This window comes from Podarcis liolepis (genome assembly GCF_965112155.1).
Source record: "Podarcis liolepis genome assembly, chromosome: 15".
NCBI lineage: Eukaryota > Metazoa > Chordata > Lepidosauria > Squamata > Lacertidae > Podarcis > Podarcis liolepis.
Window position 1 is genome coordinate 41538590 of NC_139566.1, and position 20763 is coordinate 41559352.

Consider the following 20763-nt stretch of genomic DNA (forward strand, 5'->3'; position numbering starts at 1 on the left):
CAGAAAAGCACAACAGGGACTGTTCTAGAATTCATCGTGCACCTGGCAGAGGGCAGTTCTGGCAGCTAAGTCTTGACAAAGGAAACACATTGCTTTAAAAATCCCTAATGCTCATGTGCTTTCAGTACTCTGTCCAGAACCATGAGAACTAGGATAATGCTCTTTTAACAAAAATTAAAATTCTGGGGTTCTTTGGAAGCCACTAAATTTTCCATTAAAGGCCACTTTCCTACAGTGTCCTGCTCCACTTCCTCACTTGCTCTCAAAAGGCCTTCATGCCATGCAGAATTGAGTCATCTGAACGCCTTTTTATCTTTGTTATGAATGGTGGCTAATCAAATAAAACTGCTACACTACACATGGAATTCACAGCTATCAGATGTGCTATCAGCTACTGGTGGCTTTTTAATGGGGTTGAGCAAGGTGATGGGCAGATAAGTCAACAGCGAATAAAAGCCACAGGGCAGCTGAATGGAACCTGGATAATTCAGAGCACCAGGCACAGGGGACAAGCCAGGGGGGAAGGCTGGCAGGGTCAGTGCCTGAATGAAGTGAAGAGTTCGCTGCCTCCTGCCAAAATGTGATGCTGGGCTGATGGTTCAACCCTGTATGGCACTTCTTGCACAGTCCACTACTTTGTAGTGGGGCACCCCCAATATGGGAAACGCAACACAATGAGGCTTGGCTGATGCTTACAGCAAGAGCTTTTGGATACGAGGCAAACACCCTTTTATTCTCCCAGGCCTTTTAGAACTATGCTATTTGTCCACAGAATGGATTGTTCCTACTGGACTTTAAACTCTGTAATTGATACCTTGTGCTGGTTTGGGGGCAGGAAATTGAACTGCTCATTTCAATTTATGCTTTAACGTTTGTACTTTTAGCATTTTTAAACTTGGTACAAACCACCCATAGGACTCTGTTGACTGGGCAATCAACAAATGCTCTAAGCCAGGCATGGCCAAACTTGGCCCTCCAGATGTTTTGGAACTACATTTCCCATCATTCCTGACCGCTGCTCCTGTTAGCTAAAGATGATGGGAGTTGTAGTCCCAAAACATCTGGAGGGCCGAGTTTGGCCATGCCTGCTCTAAGCAAATAAATAAGAGATTACCCATTAGTTAACTTTCTAGCCATGTTTGATGCTGATGTCTCTGCAGCTGTGGCTGGACCAATCTAACTGGTAGAAGCAGGAGCTGCTTGGGAAGCTGTAAGTCAAGAAGCAGCAACTGGAGACAGCAATATTAGTTTCAGGCCAGTCCTGTACTTAGCTATGTTCAAGGCTCAGACACAAACAAGGTCTTGAAATAGAAAGAAAAGAAAAACGCTCCCTTCCTGCCAGAGCCTTCCTGTCTGATATACATCACAGGAAATGAGAAGTTTTAATCTTAAACTGAAGCCTGGAGAACCCCCTCCCATCTCTCCACTATGTCAAAGCATCAAGGCTTCCGATGAGTTGTCTCTCCCACTGACTCAACAAAATCCTCCTGGGCTTTTAAGGGAGTTCAAAACCTAGAGAGCGCAACACATCCTGCTTGCCAAAGTGGTTTCTGGATGACATGTTGCTTTCATTTTCAGGATGGGTGACCCCTTGCCACGAAAGATGCCGGCCTACTGCCGTTTCCATTAAAAAGAACCCCAGCAACCTATAAGTCACTTTTGAAAGTAGGAAATGATGGCAAGGCAGAGAAGGCAGGTTCACATGACCCTTAGGCTTGGGTGGATTTAAGGGACAATCTAGTGGCATGCCTTGACTGCTAAAGTTAAGCTATAAATCTGCATCCTGAAGCAAGTGGCCTTTATCGCTAACTATGCACAAGACGTTGGTGCCAACAGCTGGCTGCCCTGGAAGCTCAATGGCCCTTGGCTTGATGCAACAACGCAGTTCTAAGGGCTCTTATGTCATGCTAAGATTTTGCTCTTAATTCAGTAGCAGATCACATGCTTGGCATGCAGAAGGGCCCAGGTCCCAGTGGCTGCAGTTGAAGCCTTTAAAAGACACCCTCAAGGAGCTGCCTGTCTGAGTAGATAGTGCTGAGATCAGTGAACTGAGATCAGGGTCAGACCAACAACAAGGCAGCCACTCATTTGCATGCATGGGAAAAGGATACGATCCAGAACTTCCAATTCTGCAGGGTCCTGCTCCTGACGTATTCCTCAAACATGCTCCGCATCTGATCAAACCTGTGCCGTGTGATGGGAACACCCGTAGCAGGGAGCTGCTGCTGACAAGAACTGAAGAATAAAAAGAGAAAACTATGAAACGCTTCCCTCCACCGTTTAGTCTGGGGGCTTCCAGGCTGGTGTTTATTGTGGGGTCTGTGCTGCTCACGCACACAAATTTTTCTGCAGTGCTCACACAACACTGCCAGCCCATATTCCCCCATCCCCTTAATCTAAACTTATTCTTTCCATAAAAAATTTAATAGGCTTAAAAAGTCTGCAGCCAATGACCCATTTGTGGTAGTTAAGTCCCCACCTGGAAGTACCAATTGAAAGTAAAATATAAAACCAATGATCAGATAGGAATAAATAGCAAGAGATTGCTTTGTTCTGTTTTTCACCTGATCCAAACGAGGCCTTTTCAGGGGTGGCTCCTTGCTTACAGAAAATTTTCCCTTTTCAGCCATCAGAAGACCCTGCTTTTCTTCTCTGGGCTCAGAAGGATTCTAACATTTTTACTGCTGTTGAGTATTATATAGAGTCATACCTCGAGTTGAGGCAACCCAGAAGTAACGGAGCGCGTTACTTCTAGGTTTCGCCGCTCGCGCATGCGCAGACGCTCAAAATAACGTCACGCGCATGCGCAGAAGTGGTGAAAAGCGACGCGTGCGTGCGCAGATATGCCGTCGCTAGTTACGTTTGCTTCTGGATGCGAACAGGGCTCCAGAATGGATCCTGTTCGCATCCTGAGGTACCACTGTAATCAGATCAGTTTTAACAGTGATTGTGCCTATGCTGGTGAGTTTGAGGTGGCTCTGAGTATTGTGGCTGGGACAACCCAGCCAGAAGGGTGGGGTATAAATAAAAATTAGTAGTAGTAGTAGTAGTAGTAGTAGTGTGGTGATTTCTTTCAACAGCTTTATTCATTTGTTTGAAAACACTTTCAGGATCCTTTCTGGGCAAATGCCCATCCAAAGTGGCTTGCAGACAAAAGAAAAGATAAAAATCGGACAAAAGTTAGAACCCTTGACATAAAATTACAGAACTGGAGAGAACATTAATTGAGCCAGACAGTTACACAGCTAACAAACATCATCCCTGCAAGGTCTGTTGAAAAAGATCAGTCTTCAGAGTATTCCGAATGCCTGCAATGTAGGAATTTGGCAGAGTCCCAATGGGAGGGAGTTCCATAGCCATGAGGCCCCCGGAGAAGGACCCCTCCCTCGTGGACACCCACCTCGCCAACCTGGAGGTGGGTGGAAGAGCAGGCACCAGGCTGGGAAGGCCAATGCAGCTGGAAACAGTTGCTGCGACAGAGAAAAGGCTTTTGGGCTGACCCAGCAGGTGGTACTACTTGAAGACAGAAGAAAGTGCTGCTACCCCTAACACCCAGCCCATGCTTGTGTACCAGGCAGCATTTACTGGGGTGTGCACTGGGACCAGTTAAGTTTCTGCAGAAACACAGCTGTGGGAATTCACTTCCTGAATCCCTCGTTTAGTATTATTCTGACATCCTTTTGTGCCTATACTGGCCCTGATGGGAATGGTCCCCTGTCTCTGGTAGAAAGGGAAAGAGAGAGCCCCTAAGGCTTTCAACCCTCACATGATGGCAGCATTCAGATCCTCAATCTCTTCCCGGAGGCGCTTGGCTTCTTCTTGCATCTGGGATCTCTCCTGTTGAAGCTTTGCGATATATTCCACCGTCTTCTGGAGTGTGAGGGCATGGCTGATCTGCAGCAGATACAAAAAGGCGCCCATTGTGAGTGAGCTCAGCAAACTTGAGAGTCAATGCAGTGAGGAGGGCAGAGTGTCAGTTCAAACCTGCACTCAACCAGGCAGCTGCCTAACCTTGAGTCATTCCGTCAGTTGCCCTCTCGGCCTGGCTTAAACCTTACAGGGGTGTTTTGTGAATAAAGGTGTGGGGAGAGAACTATCGTATTTTTCGCTCTATAACATGCTCCCAACCATAACACGCATGTAGTTTTTAGAGGAGGAAAACAAGAAAAAAATATTCTAAATGAAACAGTGGATGTATGATTATTGTGGTTCATGCTGTGGCCACAGACATGTGATCTGATGGTGAATTTGGGGTGACCCAGTGCAAAAATCCTGAGGATCCATGTGGATCCGTGCTTTGTAACCACGTTTTAAGTGGGGAGGGAAGGAAAAGCACTCAAGGGACAAGGAGCAGCGAGGGGGGGGTGGAGAAGGAGCTTTTCGGGGAGCTGAGCGGGGAGGAAGGAGGGAAAGAGCACTGTTGCTTTAAAGGTATACTTAAGGTATTTGCCCTGTGCCTGGTTTTTTTTTCCATTTAACAGTTTGCAGCCTTTTCCTTCCACTCCTTGTTTTGAGGCAGAATAGATTTGAGCAAGTGAGGAGGACTTGGATTGCAGGGGATTCGCCATTAGCTGTGTAAAAGCGCTCCTCCTTGCAGCCTGAGTGATAAGCAGCCACCAGCAGCAATAGAATTGAGCACAAAAAAGAGAAAGGGGCACTAGGACCCAGACAATGCTCAAATCTATCCTGCCTGAAAACAAGCTGCTCCCTCCCAGCTGAGACAAGGGGGATTTGCGAAGTTTTCCCCTCCCCAGCCTTTTTTTTTTACTTCCTGGTTTTCACTGCGTGGCTCAGAGCTAGAGGTTGGTTTTATTTTGCTGCTGGTTGCTTAAATTTTATCTTTCCTGCTGTCCCTCTGCAGCCTCATTGCTCTGTTTAGAGAGAGCGCAGACCTTTGCTAGCGTCTGTCCCTCCTCCGTGTCCGCTTTGCTGCCATGGCTCTCCTCCCCGGCTCCAGGTCGCTTTAAAGCAAGCAAAGTGAGAGCCTCATAGAGCGTGTAAACGGCTCCCGCTTTGCTTGACTGACGGCAGCCATGGCTCCGATCCGTGCATTCACTCCGTAACACGCACAAGCATTTTCCCTTACTTTCTAGGAGCAAAAAAGTGCGTGTTTTGGAGCGAAAATTATGGTATGTTTACTGTGCCCTAAGGCTGTGTGCCTACAAAAGTTCAAGGAAAAGGAAGGAGGACGAGAAACCACTGGTGTGTGTCCATTTGTGTGTGTGTGCACACACACACACACACACAGCCATTTCTATGCCATGATTCTGTGGGAGTGCAGGAAACTTGAAGCATGTAGAAATGGGAGCAGATTTCAGCATCCTGAGAAGCATGTAAGAAAAGCCTGCTGGATCAGGCCAATAGCCCATCTAGTCTAGCAACCTGTTCGCAGTCGCCAACCAGATGCCTGAGGGAGACCCTCTAGGTAAAGGTAAAGGTAACCCTGACTGTTAAGTCCAGTCGCGGACGACTCTGGGGTTGTGGCGCTCATCTTGCTTTACTGGCCGAGGGAGCCGGCGTACAGCTTCCGGGTCATGTGGCCAGCATGACTAAGCCACTTTTGGCGAACCAGAGCAGCGCACGGAAATGCCGTTTACCTTCCTGCCAGAGTGGTACCTATTTATCTACTTGCACTTTGACGTGCTTTCGAACTGCAAGGTGGGCAGGAGCAGGGACCGAGCAACGGGAGCTCACCCCGTCACGGGGATTCAAACCGCCGACCTTCTGATCAGCAAGCCCTAGGCTCTGTGGTTTAGACCACAGCGCCACCTGCGTCCCGTTCTAGTCTAGCAACCTGTTCTCAGTCGCCAACCAGATGCCTGTGGGAGACCCTCTAGCAGAACAAAAAAACTCTCCCCCACACCCCCGTTTCCAGCAACTGGTAGGCCAACCGTGAAGGCAGAGCACAGCCGTAATGGCCAGAAGCCATTGAAAGCATTCTCCATGAATCTGTTGAATCCTCTTTTAAAGCTATCCTTGTTGTCAGCAACCACAGTCTCCAGTGGGAGAGAGCTCCACAATTTAACTCTACGCTGCGTGAAGAAGTACTTTTATCAACAGTTTTCATTGGCAATACAAAACAAGCTTCTAGCCCTCACAGATGTAAATATATGATTCAAAGTGTGTAGGCCATGGCTGTTCAAATCACAGAAGCTAAAGGAGTGAGCCAGAATCAGATAACCAAGTGGTTAGGGCAGGGCTCCAGTTGCCTGAACAGCTCCTGCTCTTGTGACTAGCCAAACCAAAATAAATTACATTAATGAACTGGAAGAACATGTGAAGACAAAAATCACTCCCATCCCAAATGATGCACATTTGCTGAATTTATACAGGTTGCCAGACTGTATAAGTTCATACAGAACTTCACGATTTGGTGGATGCTGCCAGCAGTAGTAGGTGAGAGAGATGGAGCAGGAGATGGAGGATCCCAGCACACAGCTTACCGATTTAGAGTTTGCTGACACCAAGCTGTTCAGGGTGCTAAAGCCGATCTTGATATTGAACCTTCGCTTCTGTTCTGCTGAAATATGCTTCATCCTGCGACTCTGTACCAAGTAGAAATGTGGCTCTTTTAGTTGCTTCCATAGATGCTGCCTTACTTTCACCATCAACCTCTACAGCGGAGCTTTGCCACAATGCCAGAAAGGGCCCCTTCCCAGTGCCAACGCCAACTTCTTGGCACAACAAGGTTAATAAAAGACCAGAGACCAGCAGCTGTGAACAAGCCAAGGAGCAGCCAGGCCACAGAAAAAGGTTGGTTAGGAAGGTTCAGAGTTTGCTGGACTCAACGACAACCAGGGAGAAGACTCCAAAGCAATCCTGTCACCCTTTTGGCTTAAGGCAGCCTTTGCCAACCTGGTGCCCTCCAGATCTTTTGCACTACAGCACCCCTTAGACTGTGCTGGATGGCGCTGATGGGAGCTGCAGTTCAAAACAACTGGAGGGCACCAGGTTGGCAAAGGCTGCCTTATTGTAAATAAGACCAGGGATGTGTAAGAAAAATAAACCTTTCCCTCCACTTCCTCTGCAATCTTCATTGTACAATATTACCTCGGGTTACATACACTTCAGGTTACATATGCTTCAGGTTACAGACTCCACTAACCCAGAAACAGTACCTCGGGTTAAGAACTTTGCTTCAGGATGAGAACAGAAATTGTGCTCTGGCGGCGCGGCGGCAGCAGGTGGCCCCATTAGCTAAAGTGGTGCTTCAGGTTAAGAACAGTTTCAGGTTAAGAACAGACCTCCGGAAGGAATTAAGTACTTAACCCGAGGTACCACTGTACTTTTATTTCTATACTGTAAGCTCCTTGAGGCAATGACCTGCCCTCATTCTTTGTAAAATATATAAGCAACCAACCTTCAACCTATCCCAGGCTATCACATGCAGAACAGTGGATTCCTCCAGGCCATTAATGCTGTGATGGGTGAATAAAGGAACCACAAAAGGCCAAACCACCAACCTTAAAAGCAGTCATCTGAGGATCAGTTGCAGTTTTCCCTGAGCAGCTGTTCTGTGGGGACTGAGGGCTGGCACTGAGGTCCGAAGGGCATGGCGAGGCCTGACATTCTCGGCCTTTGAAAGAGGGGGGGGGGGGAGACAACCCACAATCAGTCCAAGGGAATTCCTGACAACAGATTAAATGATCAAGCAGCAACCTCTCTAGGGATTTGATTGATACTCTGAAGAGCATTTTTTTTAAAAAAATTATCTATTTTGTTTAAAATAGTTTTATACCACCTTTCAAAGCAAAAGCCCTCTCAAGGTGGACAAGGAATAAAACCATAACACAAAATATACAGATGCACCTGCAATCAACTAAAGGAGCAGCAGCACTAAAATACAATTTCAATGCAATGGTCTGGTTCAGACATAATGCTAAAGTGAAGTTAATGTTAACCATAGTTTCAGATGAGGTACCTGGTAGACAAACGCTTAACCCTTGGTTTATTACATCACAGTTAAAAACACCAGCCAGCTCTTGAGAGTGGTTTGAATTTGCTGCTGCTCTTTACTCTGTAGCTTTTGTGTTGGTGAAGACTCTTTAACCAGAGTTAAGAAGACGGACCACATTCTCACATAATCCTACGACATTAATTAAGGTTTACGAACCAACTACAAACCTTGGCTAATGAGCAACCTTTAACCTGGGCTGGGTTCGCACATTATGCTAAGCCAGTCTGATAAACCATGCTCTTGCGTTATGTGTGAACCAGGCCAATCTGGGGCTCCTTGGAATGTCTTCATTATTTTTTTCTCTGTGTCAGTAATAATGAAGAAGTTTCCTCTAAAAAGGACACAATAGCTGTCCTTTCCTCTGCCAGTGCACAACTTTCCCTTCCCACCTCTCTTCTCCCCCAACCTTAAACTGCCCACAACATCAATGTCTCGCATTGAATATAACTAATCTATAGAAAGGACTTTTTGATCTGAAAACAGAGATGATGTGCTTTTGAACCTCAAGAAAATCTTTAATAAAAACAATAAAAAGGCAATGAGTGACTGCTGAATGTGATCTAGGCGCATTCTTAGCTGACTCAGAGCAGAGGGAGATTTCACTAAGCTTGCACAGAATGAACATGAGCCTGAGAACATGTCCAAGAACCCTCTGTCATTTTTCAGGAGCCCAAAGTGGATGCACAGGGGATAAATGATGCGGCAGAGTTTCCCTAAGACAGAAAGCTTGAAAGCCACTTGTTCTACAGCAGCCATGTCACTTTATTTTTATTCACCAGTAGGCAGCCTGTGAGCTACAGCAGTTCCTTTCCTCTACTCCCCATTCTCTGTTGTCCTGAGACCCCAGTCCTAGCAAGCATGCTCCTTTAGAATACTGGGCATGTACACATGCTTGCACGCGCATAGTATCCTACTAGAACTCAAGAGACAAACCTAAGTTCAACAAAGTACATGCTGTTCACACAGAAGAGTTCCACGTTCTGTCCCTGCCGTCTCCAAGCAAAGGAATCTCTGGGAAAGGTTGCTCTCTGTCCAAGATCCTGTGTAAGGCTGCTACCAATCAGAACAGCAGTTTCATACAGTAATGACTGCTGTGTCTGGGATGGTCCTAGCGTCAGAATGAACACGTGTGAGAGGGAGATCTGGCCTGCCTAACGATTTATACACTTATCTAAACATTGGTATCACCAAGAGCAGCTTCACAGCACTTCCCCCAGTTTGGTTAGCTGGGCACTGACACTACCATTCAGGCACCAGTCAAAACATTTCAGCTTATCTAGATATTTTAAAAGATTTTGCCAATTTAGCCGAAGTTTAGTCTATTTAAAAGTGTTTTCGTGTTATGGTTATTTGTTTTCTTTATCTATTTATCTATTACAGTCATACCTCGGGATAAATACACTTCAGGATAAGTATTTTCGGGTTGCGTTCCGCGGTGACCCGGAAGTAACAGAGCGCGTTACTTCCGGGCTTTGCCACTCTTGCATGCGCAGACGGTCAAAATGACGTCACACACATACACGGAAGTGGCGAAACGCGACCTGCGCACCCGCGCAGTCGTGTCTTACATTCTGTTCAGGATGAGAACGGGGCTCTGGAACGGATCCCGTTCGCATCCCGAGGTACCACTGTATTTTAAGGACCTTTTAAATCCACCCTTCATCAATTGTTCTTGGGGTGGATTACGTGTTTTAAAACAATTTAGAAAAAACAGTCCAACCAAAATAAGACGAGACCATAATCTAAATTCAATATAGAATAAAAATTCAATCACACCAATTCCAGCAGCAGTTTTAATACATGGCCATGCACTCTACTATGTAATGTAATGGGCAGTATTTATTTCAGAATGTTTTAAATGAATACACAAATATGTAACTCTTTCCACCCATCATTCGTAAGTTGATTTCTGCAATTGCCTTGTGGGATATCAATCACTTCATACTTTTCAGATCAGTGCCCGCAGAAGAACCATTTCAACAGGTGGACACACCTTGAGGAGCAAAGCTCCCCTCCACACACTGCGGCTTGAGGGCCTCTCTCTGACATGGGGCACTCATGAGTGAAACAGAGCATTGCTGCAGGAAGAGTCCAGTGCTGAAAACAGAGGCTGCAGAGCAGGCCCTCAAGTTTCCCTGGAGCTGCTCAAGCACCCTCTGAATCTTTGCAGATGCCCATGCCCAAATCCTCTTGATGCACATTTGAATGCAGCAAGGGATGCTTCCGTTCCAGGATTTGCATTTCTTCAACTTACTGGGTGAAGGCGAGGGGACCTGTGAGCAGGTCTTGTGGGAAGGGGCCTGCTCGCCTTTCACCAGCACTTCCTGGATTGCACTGGAAGAAAAAAGATGCGGAACAGCAGCTTGGACTGGCTGGGGGCTTGGAGACTGCTGGCCTGGGCTGCTGAGCAGAATACCGCTGTGGAATTCTGTTGCTCTGGGTGCCTGGGAACAAAATGCAGAGAGAAAAACGCAAGGCATGTCTTGTACGTTGGCACCTCCCAGCACCAGATGCCCTGCCTTCCCCCATTCCCTGCCCCGAGACAGACATTGTGCTTCTTACTCTGGCCATTCCAGAAGGTGCAATTACAACACTGGGCTGAGACATCCTTGGGGCCCAAACCCCTTCTCTTTTCAATGGCGCTGGAGTTACAATCACAGCTCTGGACTGTCCCTGAAAGGCAGCTGAAAAACACAGCAGAAGGAGGAACCAGGAGAGGAAGAACAAGAGAACCACAACCTAGGGAAGGAGCATCCTTTGATGGAGCCACATTGGGCGTTTCCATCCAGCATTTAAAACGCACCATTTTAAATATGACATTATTCTTATGTTTTCAACATGTCCACACATAAGCTTATCCCTGGCTAATAGTGAAAATTTGTGATTCTGGAATTAGAACAGACCTGTTGAAATCATTGAGACTATATTCCACCTACTCTAATAGTCCACCTACTCCACGAGGAAGTATTGATCTAACCCAATGATTTTTGCCTCCTGTGCTCTGCACTGCCCTTCAGAACATGGAGAGATGGAAGTGGAAATAACTGGATTACAGTCCATGGCATGGCATGGTACACTTGATATATGGGCCAGTTTATTTTGTGACACATGTGGTCCAATCCAGTTCAAGTGTATATAGACATAGTGTGAGTAGTAACCCCGATGTGGGTCAGCACTCATCATTTTTTGGTCACACATGTACAACCTTAAGAACTGAGCTCAGGAGCAAATGGTTATTTTCATTTCTAGCCGACTAGCAGTTGGCTGTGCATGTCTGCCCTTGGCCAGGATTCAGCTCTGGCTCCTAGTGCAAGGCGCTGATTGACTAGATTCTGTGACAATCACAAACTACCACCTCAGTGGTATTTTTTAAAAGAATGACAGATTTTTAAAAAGCTCCAGCTATTTAATGAGGAGAAATGGCACAAGTCTAGAGCATGAGGAAACAGATATAAAGAAACAGGAAATGAAATGCTGGAGCCAGATAATTATGACACGGTTGATTAAATTAGTGTCACAGGAATAGGGTGGGTCTTAAAAACTCACTCAGTTGTCAAAGGCCTAGGTAAAGACTATCTCACCCCTTATATACCCAATCAATCACTGCATTCTGCAGGTGAAGGCCTCCTGCAGATGTCATGAATTCCCTCGCCTGGAATATTAGACCAACACCGTCTCGGTTGTCTTTTTGGCGCCTAGTGAAGACTTTCATCTTCCAGCAAGCCTTTTAAGTTGAAATTTCCCCCAGTCTGCATCTGTACTGGAATTGTTTTAGTATGTTTGTCACTTGCTACCCTGGGCTTCTTTGGGAGAAAGGGTGGGAAATTGATTAACAAACAAATCAATAACAAAGAGGAGCATCTTCAGCACACATCAGAAACCATACAGTATAACCAAGGAGCGGCCACAGGGAGTGCCCTCTTATGGGCTGCTTGCATGAACTTCTGAGGGTGGTAGAACTACCAAGAGGATTTCCCTCTGCTGATCTTAACACCTGAGAAGGTTTTAAAGGAGAGAGTTGGTCTTTCAGGTATTGGGGGCCTATGTGTGTAATTTAGACAAGTAAAGGAGTGTGTGTGTGTGTGTGTGTGTGTGTGTGTGTGTGTGTGTGTGTGAAAGGAGAGCTCACCCCACAGCAGGGCAGGAGGGAAGCTCTGGTTCCTGATTGTACCTATTCCTGACTGCAAGATCTGAACACAGGCTTATGTATTTATTTATGTGAGGCACGGGGACTACAGACTAAGAACATGGGGTAGGTTTGCCATTTTGCCACAATGGTGCTCTATGGAAATCCCAACACAACGCATCTATCCCCGAATGCACCCGTTTGGAAACTAAAGCCATTACTGAAGTATCAAAACCATCACACTTCTCTAGGATATTTGCAGTGACACTCTACATGAAAAACAAAATAGCAAGTGAGTGTTTGAACCGATACGTCAGTCTTACTTACCTACTGCTTTAAAGTATGCACTTTAACATTGTGAAATCTCTGTTATTCTCAATTATCCAAAACAGTCTTTTAAAATAATACAAATAATGTCAAAATTACAAAAAGAGAAGAACAGCTCCAGCTGATTAGCTGGCACCATCCTGTGGAGAAAGCTGAGATCTTAAAAATTATCTCTTTCTGTTCAGTTCAGGCTTTCAGGCCCATTAAATAATTAAGCTTCAGAATGTATCAGAAGCAGGTCAGTAGCCTCATGTTACAAGAGGGGGAAACGAGTCACAGACTGGGAGACTTGCTTGCCCAGAGCTCTTGAATAACAAGAAGGCCAGCGGTGGCACCCAGGAGCTGTTGGAGACCCCTGGAGAGGCTCAGCGGTAAAGGCCCTGTCCCATTTTCAACGCCTGCCAGCTGCAGTTATGGACAAGGGCAGAGAAAGGCCTCTGCGGAGCCAGCTGGAGGACACTGCCCTGAGCAAGTTCGACTAATGTGGGCCCTTGGCATACGGCAGCCCGGTGGCACCAGGCACCCGCCCCTATAGGGCAAAAGGAGGTTTCATAAAGGCAGCATCTAAAGATAGCCATGCCTCATGTTATCAGAGTTACAGCCCCACACTTCTTGCAGACAGCAGGAAATTGGCAAAACTTGGCCATTTTAAGAAAAATAACAAAATTGGACTATGAAATATTTATTTTTAAAAATGGCTTGCTTTACTCTTCCTGCATGATTGTGTTTACTCTTTGTTCCTTCTTCATGAACAATTTTACATAGAAGCCAGCAAAATGCATTTTTGTGGGGAGGGGGTTATGTCCCATCCCAAGTGGCTGGGCTCAGCTACTCAAGGCCCCAAGCAGCAACGCCAAGAGCACTCCTGCCTGCAGCTCAGCAGAAAAGTGGCCTCCCTGCCCCTCAAGGGCCCTCACTGCTCTGTCTCTTGGCATTACAGTGGTACCTCGGGTTACAGACGCTTCAGGTTACAGACTCCGCTAACCCAGAAATAGTACATTGGGTTAAGAACTTTGCTTCAGGATGAGAACAGAAATCGTGTGGCGGCAGTGGGAGGCCCCATTAGCTAAAGTGGTACCACAGGTTAAGAACAGTTTCAGGTTAAGAACGAACCTCAGAATGAATTAAGTTCTTAACCCGAGGTACCACTGTAGCTGCCCTAGTGTTATTTTTCTCCACGCCTGATGCCACGCTGTTAGTTTATAAACCTGGAACAGGAGCCAAAGTTCCATGTGACTAGTTGCACATGGCCAAGGAGGCTTTGTGTATCCTGAGCAGTGGATTACCACCCCATAATGTTGTGGGGAGTTTCATAAACTGTTCAATATGGAAGGGAGGGAGATGCCCCTGAAGAGTGGGTTCTTCCTTTCATGGCCTGCTTGTGGGATTCCTGGAGGTCAGTACCTATCTATATATGACTTTCTCATCTTTACCAAGGTCTGCTATTTAAAAGTCAAACACCCCCCGGCTCCACACAGGCCATTTTGCACTCACCTAAAACAGTATGCTAAGTATCTGAGGAGTATTTTTCAGGATGAAGGTTTGTCCCCAGACTTGCAGGGTGTCTGACACACACACAGACAGACAGAGTGGCAAGCACCCAAACACCGTAACCCTTGTTTGGTAGCACTTGTGATGCCTGACTGCACCTGGCCCCAACCCAAGGGGGCATTCCAGGACCACTCACCTGGGGCAATGAAGGCATCTTTCAAGACCAAGGAGACGGTTTCTGGCTTTCGAGCAGGCACTATCTTTTGCAGCTTCTTGGACCTCGTCCCGCCACTGGCCACTGGGAGCGCGAAGGTGGGACGTGGCTGCAGCAGAGGCTGTCTTTGTGCCACGGCAGTCTGAAGGGTCAGGCTGCAAGGCACTCCTCCCCCTGGCTGCTGGGTTGCCAGGAGGCCAGCCTGGCTCTGGCTGAAGGTGGTGGCTGGGACATTGTGCGTCGGAGTGGCTGAGGCTGTGTGAGTGATCACCGAAGACTTGAGCCCAAACTTTGGGACCTCTGAAGCAGCAAACATGGACCCCTGGGAAGCCATGCCGGCATTCAGAGGCAGCGCAGTCTGCTGTGGCAGCGTCTGGGGCAGCACGCCTGGCTGAAGGAGCGGCACCAGAGCCGGGAATGGAGACAGGAACTGTGGCTGGCTGCTCAGAGGGGGTTCAGAATTGAAGTTGGAGGGCTGCAGGAAGGAGTCCGTCCCACTCCTCAGGCCAAGGCACTGGTCGGCACCAACGTCCGTTGCAGAGGGAATGATAGGGGCAGGAACTGGGGTGGTGACGAGCCCTTCGCTGAGGTTCACTGGGGGAAGCGTGTTGGGCAAAGAACCCGAAGAGAGGTCGGATGTCTGAAAAAAGAGTGGGAAGAGGCACGTTAAATGTGGCCAGATACCAGGTGGGATGTTCTATATTTCTAAACTGGTAAGTATTGAGGGAGAGAAATAGGACCCAGATCGGACTCCACTGTTGGTGTTACCCACCATCACAAGTAATTCTTCCTAAAGTTACATGCTCTTCCCCGCTCCGTTATTAGCTATTAGCCTGCGGGAGTCAATAGAGAAGAGCTAGCCAAACTGTTGCCCGTCAGATGCTGTTGAACTACAATTCCCAGTAGCCACAGTCAGAATTACAAAAGGTAAAAGATGATGGGACTTGTAGTCCAGCAACACCTGAAGGGCACCCATTTGCATTACATCAGCGACCTAGCCTTCAACTGGGGAGATCTGGGTTCAAGTCTCTGCTTTATATGGAAACTAGTTCGGTGACCCTGGGACACTTGATCTCTTGGCCTAGCCTACCTGAAAGAAAAGCGCACACACCCCTAACTTGAGTTACAAAAATGTCCCTGCTTCATCATCTGCGCCTACTTTTCATACTCACAGGTGATCACAGTTAGGACCAAACAGCTAGAGTCACACACACACCAGCTCATGTAGTAAGATCTATAGTTATATGAGTCCAAAATGGGCACCAACTCATTCTGAATTAAGAGAAGCCATGCTGCTTAGAGTTACCCTAAGGATATTTTATAAATTCAGATAAATAAATAAAAGTCATCTGGGAATATTTGTTCAGATAAATATGCCCAGCTGTGGTGCTGACCAGCTGACAGCCCAAAGGCATTGAGAATGCACATGAAAATCAAAGACCAGACTACCTTGACTCTAGGAAGACTTCTTAGGAAACGGCTTCTACTCAGGTGACTGAGATCTACCTCACACAGTATTATTTACTCACTAGCTGTCAGCAACTATCTAGAGTTTCAGCTGGGGGACCTTTCCCAGCCTTGCAGGGAGACTAAACTTTCCTCATGCAAAGCACACACTCCAACTGCCACAGAGCAACAATTCTTCCCCATCCTTACCTGGGAAGAATGGCTGCAGGTGTCTTCCAGGGCAGAGCTGGCAGCAGGAGTGATGGGGGATGCATTGAAGTAACTAGGACGACTGGAAGAGAAAAGATCTGGGCAAAGATGGGGGGGGGGAGGCAAATATTACAATCACTTCTGGATACTCCTATTCATTTTACAGCTGCACTTTGCCAAGCTGCATTTAAATAAACAGAAAACCTTTGTTACGCACCAGGAAAGAAAAAAGAAAAGAGCACCTTCCACACTAAAAACAACAATAAAGTAAGGGAATCTGCTTAATTTACATATGGAAAAGCTGCGTTTAGTAAGGAGGGACCTCTCAGAAAGACACAAGGACCCAAATACCTATTTTAATTTCATTTCGGTTTATTTCAATACATAGTTGCCCTACTTTTAATGCAAGCTATCCCAAGTAGCTTAACCACTCTTACATATTTTTATTAACACTTTTACTCTGCCTTTCGAAAGGCTTACAATCCAACAATAAAAATCCAAGTAAAGGTGGTGACGACGACCACAATAACAACAACAGGGCCATTCTACCCCTTCAGCATTCTTCCACATGTGAGACCACTCTAGAGAGAGGTCCACTGCCCAGTGAGGGTACTGCTGCTTTGCCTACAGATGGGTCAATATTCATACCTCCTAAACTCTGAATAGAGGAAATGATGCTAAATGGAATGCACCTCTATTCTCAGCACAGCGGTGTTGCTGGTGATGTTAATCACACCCAAATGTTGACTGCCAGTCTAAAACCAGTGGAACAGTACATACCTCCTCTTGGAGGAACTACACCTTATAGGAACAAACTCTGGATACTCCAAAATCCAGATAGCAGAGGGCAATGCAGCAAAACATTAGCATAGCCTAATACTTTCAATATACAGCTTCATAAACGATACCAGGGGAAATCTGTGCTGGCAAACAAGAGTGTTTTAACCCCTGCAAAATTCTTACCTTGAAAAAACTCAAAAGTATCCATACAGTTTGGCTGGAGAGGGCTGAGTCCTGGCTGAATCATGTCAGCATTTCCTAAGTGTGCTGGAAAATTTCAAAGAGAAAAAGAGTGAGAAGGTGTACTGGAGAGCTTCTAGACCAGGGTGCTGGCCAGCCGCAATCAGCATGGCCAATGGGCAGGGATGATGGGAGTTGTAGTCCTGCAGCATCAGGAAAGCACCAGTTCAGCTAACCCTGTTCTTGATTTTCTGTGGTGCCCTCTAATGCTTTGGAATACAGTTCCCATAAGCCCAATGCAGCATGACCAATGGCCAGGGATAATAGGAATTGTAGTCCACAACATCTGGGCACTGTGCTGAATACACTTAGTATGGATGACTCTGGGAAACTGAGGTTGAGGGTGGTACAGGCATCACCAATACTGCACCAGTGTGCCCAACTGCCCAAAAGCAAGGTGTGCGGGGGTGGGGGGGAGCAGGAAATCTGGAGCCCAACAACTAATACCTGGAGTTTGGGGCCCCTGGGATACAGCACCAGAGGCAGGCCAACTTCTCTGTGTTTTCTGTCTCCTATTGCTACCCTCCCCATTTACGTAACAAGAGCAACATTGTGATCTGAAAAGCTGGGAAACTGATGGCAGCATGGTACAAAACATGGTTGCTTCCCCTCCAAGGCAGCGATGATCAAATTTCCTATTTTCAGGAAACAATTTCTACACTAATGTCAGATGCTGGTAGTGGTTGCTCATGAGTAACCAGGCAGGGCTCCGACCTGTCTTTAACAGGTTTTATTTGGTGCAAATTATTTACAGTGCAGAAACACAAAGTTCATGTCCGTCTTAGTCACTTGCAGATTCTAGGAGTGGCCCCTTCCAGTTTCTCCCCCAACAGAAGAACTTGGGACACCCCAAATCTCCGCCTCGCCTCCTTATGTTTCTCCCCTCTGCGTAAGCTGGGCGACAGAAACGGTGTCTCTGCCTCCTGCCCAGTCAGGCTAGGTGAGGCGCTTGGGCTCTCAGTAGGATCTTCGAGCCCTCCCCTCGCTTATCTCCCTCCTTCCCACTGTGCTCCACTGGAAGTGTGGCTTTCCCCACCGCTGGACGAGGAGCTGCTCCTCAGAAGCGTTGGAGGCTCTTTGTACCCCCCTGGCCCCTCCCCTGTTCCAACGGCAGTCCCCTGACAACTACCTAATATGTCCCCCAAACCCAAGGGGTTTCTGAAGATTCGGCAGGGTGTGTGGAAGACCGCATAAAGTAGAGCAGCTCACACAGGGCATGGGAGGGTTTCCGGACACTTTCTACCACCTCACATCAACTGAGAGCATGTCCAAGAATACCCCCAATGCTCCCCCCTGTGCCTGAGTGTTTTGTGGGTGGATTGGAAGTAATGGGTGCGGTTTGCTAGGCACAAAGAAAGCTGCCTTTCTTTCCATGGAATCAGACCACCATCTGGGTGCCTGGAACCACAGTGCCTCCCCCCAGAGGCTCTTTCACTGAACCTCTCACCAAGGACTATTCTCTGGATTAGAAACTATTCCTCTAAAGAAAATAATCTACCTTGACCTCTAGATTCAAGACAAGGTTCTACCAATTTCTCACCTTTGCCCCCTCCCCCCCCCCAACTTAAAGAATGGAAAGAAACGAGTGCTTAATGTCTAAAGTGCATGGGATTTGCCTGGAAGTTTTTCCCCTAACCTCTGATGCCTGCATGGGTGGGCCTGTGAACAAGGAAGATAATCTTAAAACAAAAATTAAAAGCTTACTGACATAAACTCACACAGAATACAATAAAAATGGTGGATATGGCGAATAAAAGAAATGTGAAACTAGAAAAAATAAAACACAGATACAGAAGTGATATAATTCTATGTATAGTTGGAGATACCCATTTAAATGTTCCAAGGCAAGATTCTGTGGTCTTTTTTAAACTATCCCAATACTGGTGGCTGCTAGGAAACACATTTGGAAGTAAGACAGCAAGGTACTTCCTCGCTCCCACGCCCCCCAAAACAGGAAAGAACTTGGAAGCACTTGGAAGCCTATCCTGTGGAATTCCTTCTCCACAGATGATCCAGGAAAGGGCAAGCTTCTCTTACCTATCTCTCTGGGATTTGGCCAAGAGAGCGGCTGGTGAGACGACAGTGTGGAGAAGAGGGTGTCTGGCAGCTCTGACATAAGCATGTCTGTGCTGAAGAGGCAGTCCAGTTCCATAGGGACTGGTGTTTCCCTGCCGTATGTCTCTTTGTGCCAGAGGAACGTGTCATCATCCTGGTCAAGGGAGGGAGGGAAAAGTTAAAACAGGGCCCAGTTTGGATGTCAGTATTTGCAATTTTAGTGGGGACTGTCATGTTTTGTATTACTGTCTTTGTGGTTTCTTTGAAAATACATTTTAAAACAAAAATAAACATTAAAAGAAGCAGGAGTGTCTGGAGCTGCACCCAGCTAGCAAGGAGTCCACAAGGCATAAAACTCAGCAATTTCCTTTCTCAATTGAGAGGAGAGTCACAGAGCACATTCTGCAATGAGCAATTCTTTGGGGATAGGGTTTCTTTCAAGGAGACCTTGACGCACATCTCTCAGTTAAGTCATGGGCATCCTGGTTGGCTCAGCTGCAGCTGCGAGCAAGAAAAACCGAACTCATAGTGGATTTTCTATAGAATAATCAATAGGACCATTAAAGAACTTTGGAATGCAAAATGGTGCTCAACTGTAGCAATTCAGTGAATTTTACTGGTTACAGCACCCCTCACTTCCCCTCTGACCTGCAGACTGCCCTGGTTTCACACCTAATTTTTAAGCAAAAATAAGAAGAGGAATACCTTCTTCTTAACTTTCAGGCCTAACCAACAACAAACAAAACAAGAGCTAACTCAACACCTACCCGAACCAAGCTGGAGAGGTCTTCATCTTTATGTTTCTGCAACTGAAGAAGAAAAATAGATTTTTCCCCAACAGAATTACAACACAGTTCTAGAGTTACCATGAACTGGAGCTCCTATCTGTGTGAGGGATTCTTACTGCCTTGAAGCAAAGTATTTTATCATTCAGAACTGGTCTGCCCATGAGGAAGGGTGAGGCAGCCACAAAGAGAGGCATAAGCCCAAGAGAGGCTGTGCCACAAAAGGCTCTCTGCCCACCTGGCTGCCAGCAGAGATACGGTTCAGGCAGTGGCACCAATTCCCAGCAAGATCTGGACCATGAACAAGAAACCCTATCTAATCCTGAAAGTGACCCTCCAGGATGTTATTCCAAGTCTATCATGAGTTTGCATGAGTTAGGAGTTTAAAAACAGCTATCCTTGAAGTTTCCTGGGAGAAAGGAGAAGGGAAGTGAGATAAAGGAAGCAATGTCAACAACTCGACAAAGGCCTGGTTACCAGGGAAACAGGGATAGAAATGTGACATTAGAGGCTCAAAAGGCCTGGGCACCTGGGGCACCCCAAGGTACTGTATTTTCCCATCTATAAGACACCCTCATGTATAAGACGCCCCTTACTATCCGTGTATAAGACGCCCCCTAATTTTTGACATTATTTTTCAGGGGGGAAACCTAGTCTTATACACAGAAAAATACGGTAATTGCGGGGGAGCAGATCACAGTATGGAGCCATGCATGTTTACCATCCTATGACCTGCAATCTTTCCTGATGTAAGTAGAAGGATGTTTATGTTTTAAGAATATTTAGATGTTTTAGGACTCTCTTTGTGAGCTTTACCTATAATTGTTGTTGTTTAGTCGTGTCCAACTCTTCGTGACCCCATGGACCAGAGCACGCCAGGCACTTCTGTCTTCCACTGCCTCCCACAGTTTACCTATAATACCCTTGTTCTAATTCTTATTAACTGGCCGTTCGGATAGAACAACCGCATTGAGTTGAGCTCTCCCCTATTGCAATAGCTACAATAATTCTGGGTTCTTCCTGGTTACTGGACTTGAATTCATTTCCTTAGTTGCATGTTTTATTTAAAAGGTCCCTCGCCTGGGTAATGAACAGCGTGGTATAGAAGCAAATTCTTACCACAGGTTGGATG

At 46.6% G+C, this 20763-nt stretch overlaps 1 protein-coding gene across 2 annotated transcripts in view; it reads right to left on the minus strand.

The window, feature by feature from the left end:
- Nucleotides 1-20763, minus strand: part of MLXIP (MLX interacting protein) — a 59578-nt gene that overhangs the window by 6673 nt on the left and 32142 nt on the right. The window contains exons 5-15 of one of the 2 annotated variants that reach the window (XM_083476424.1): nt 19614-19655; nt 18829-19000; nt 16735-16818; nt 15772-15869; nt 14098-14755; nt 10520-10641; nt 10212-10401; nt 7464-7576; nt 6444-6545; nt 3767-3894; nt 2112-2235 (exon numbers count right to left, since the gene is read on the minus strand). In XM_083476424.1, the coding sequence (XP_083332550.1) occupies nt 2112-2235; nt 3767-3894; nt 6444-6545; nt 7464-7576; nt 10212-10401; nt 10520-10641; nt 14098-14755; nt 15772-15869; nt 16735-16818; nt 18829-19000; nt 19614-19655 (1833 nt within the window). The remainder of the gene's footprint in view (nt 1-2111; nt 2236-3766; nt 3895-6443; nt 6546-7463; nt 7577-10211; nt 10402-10519; nt 10642-14097; nt 14756-15771; nt 15870-16734; nt 16819-18828; nt 19001-19613; nt 19656-20763) is intronic. The other variant, XM_083476425.1, reaches the window with a different exon arrangement.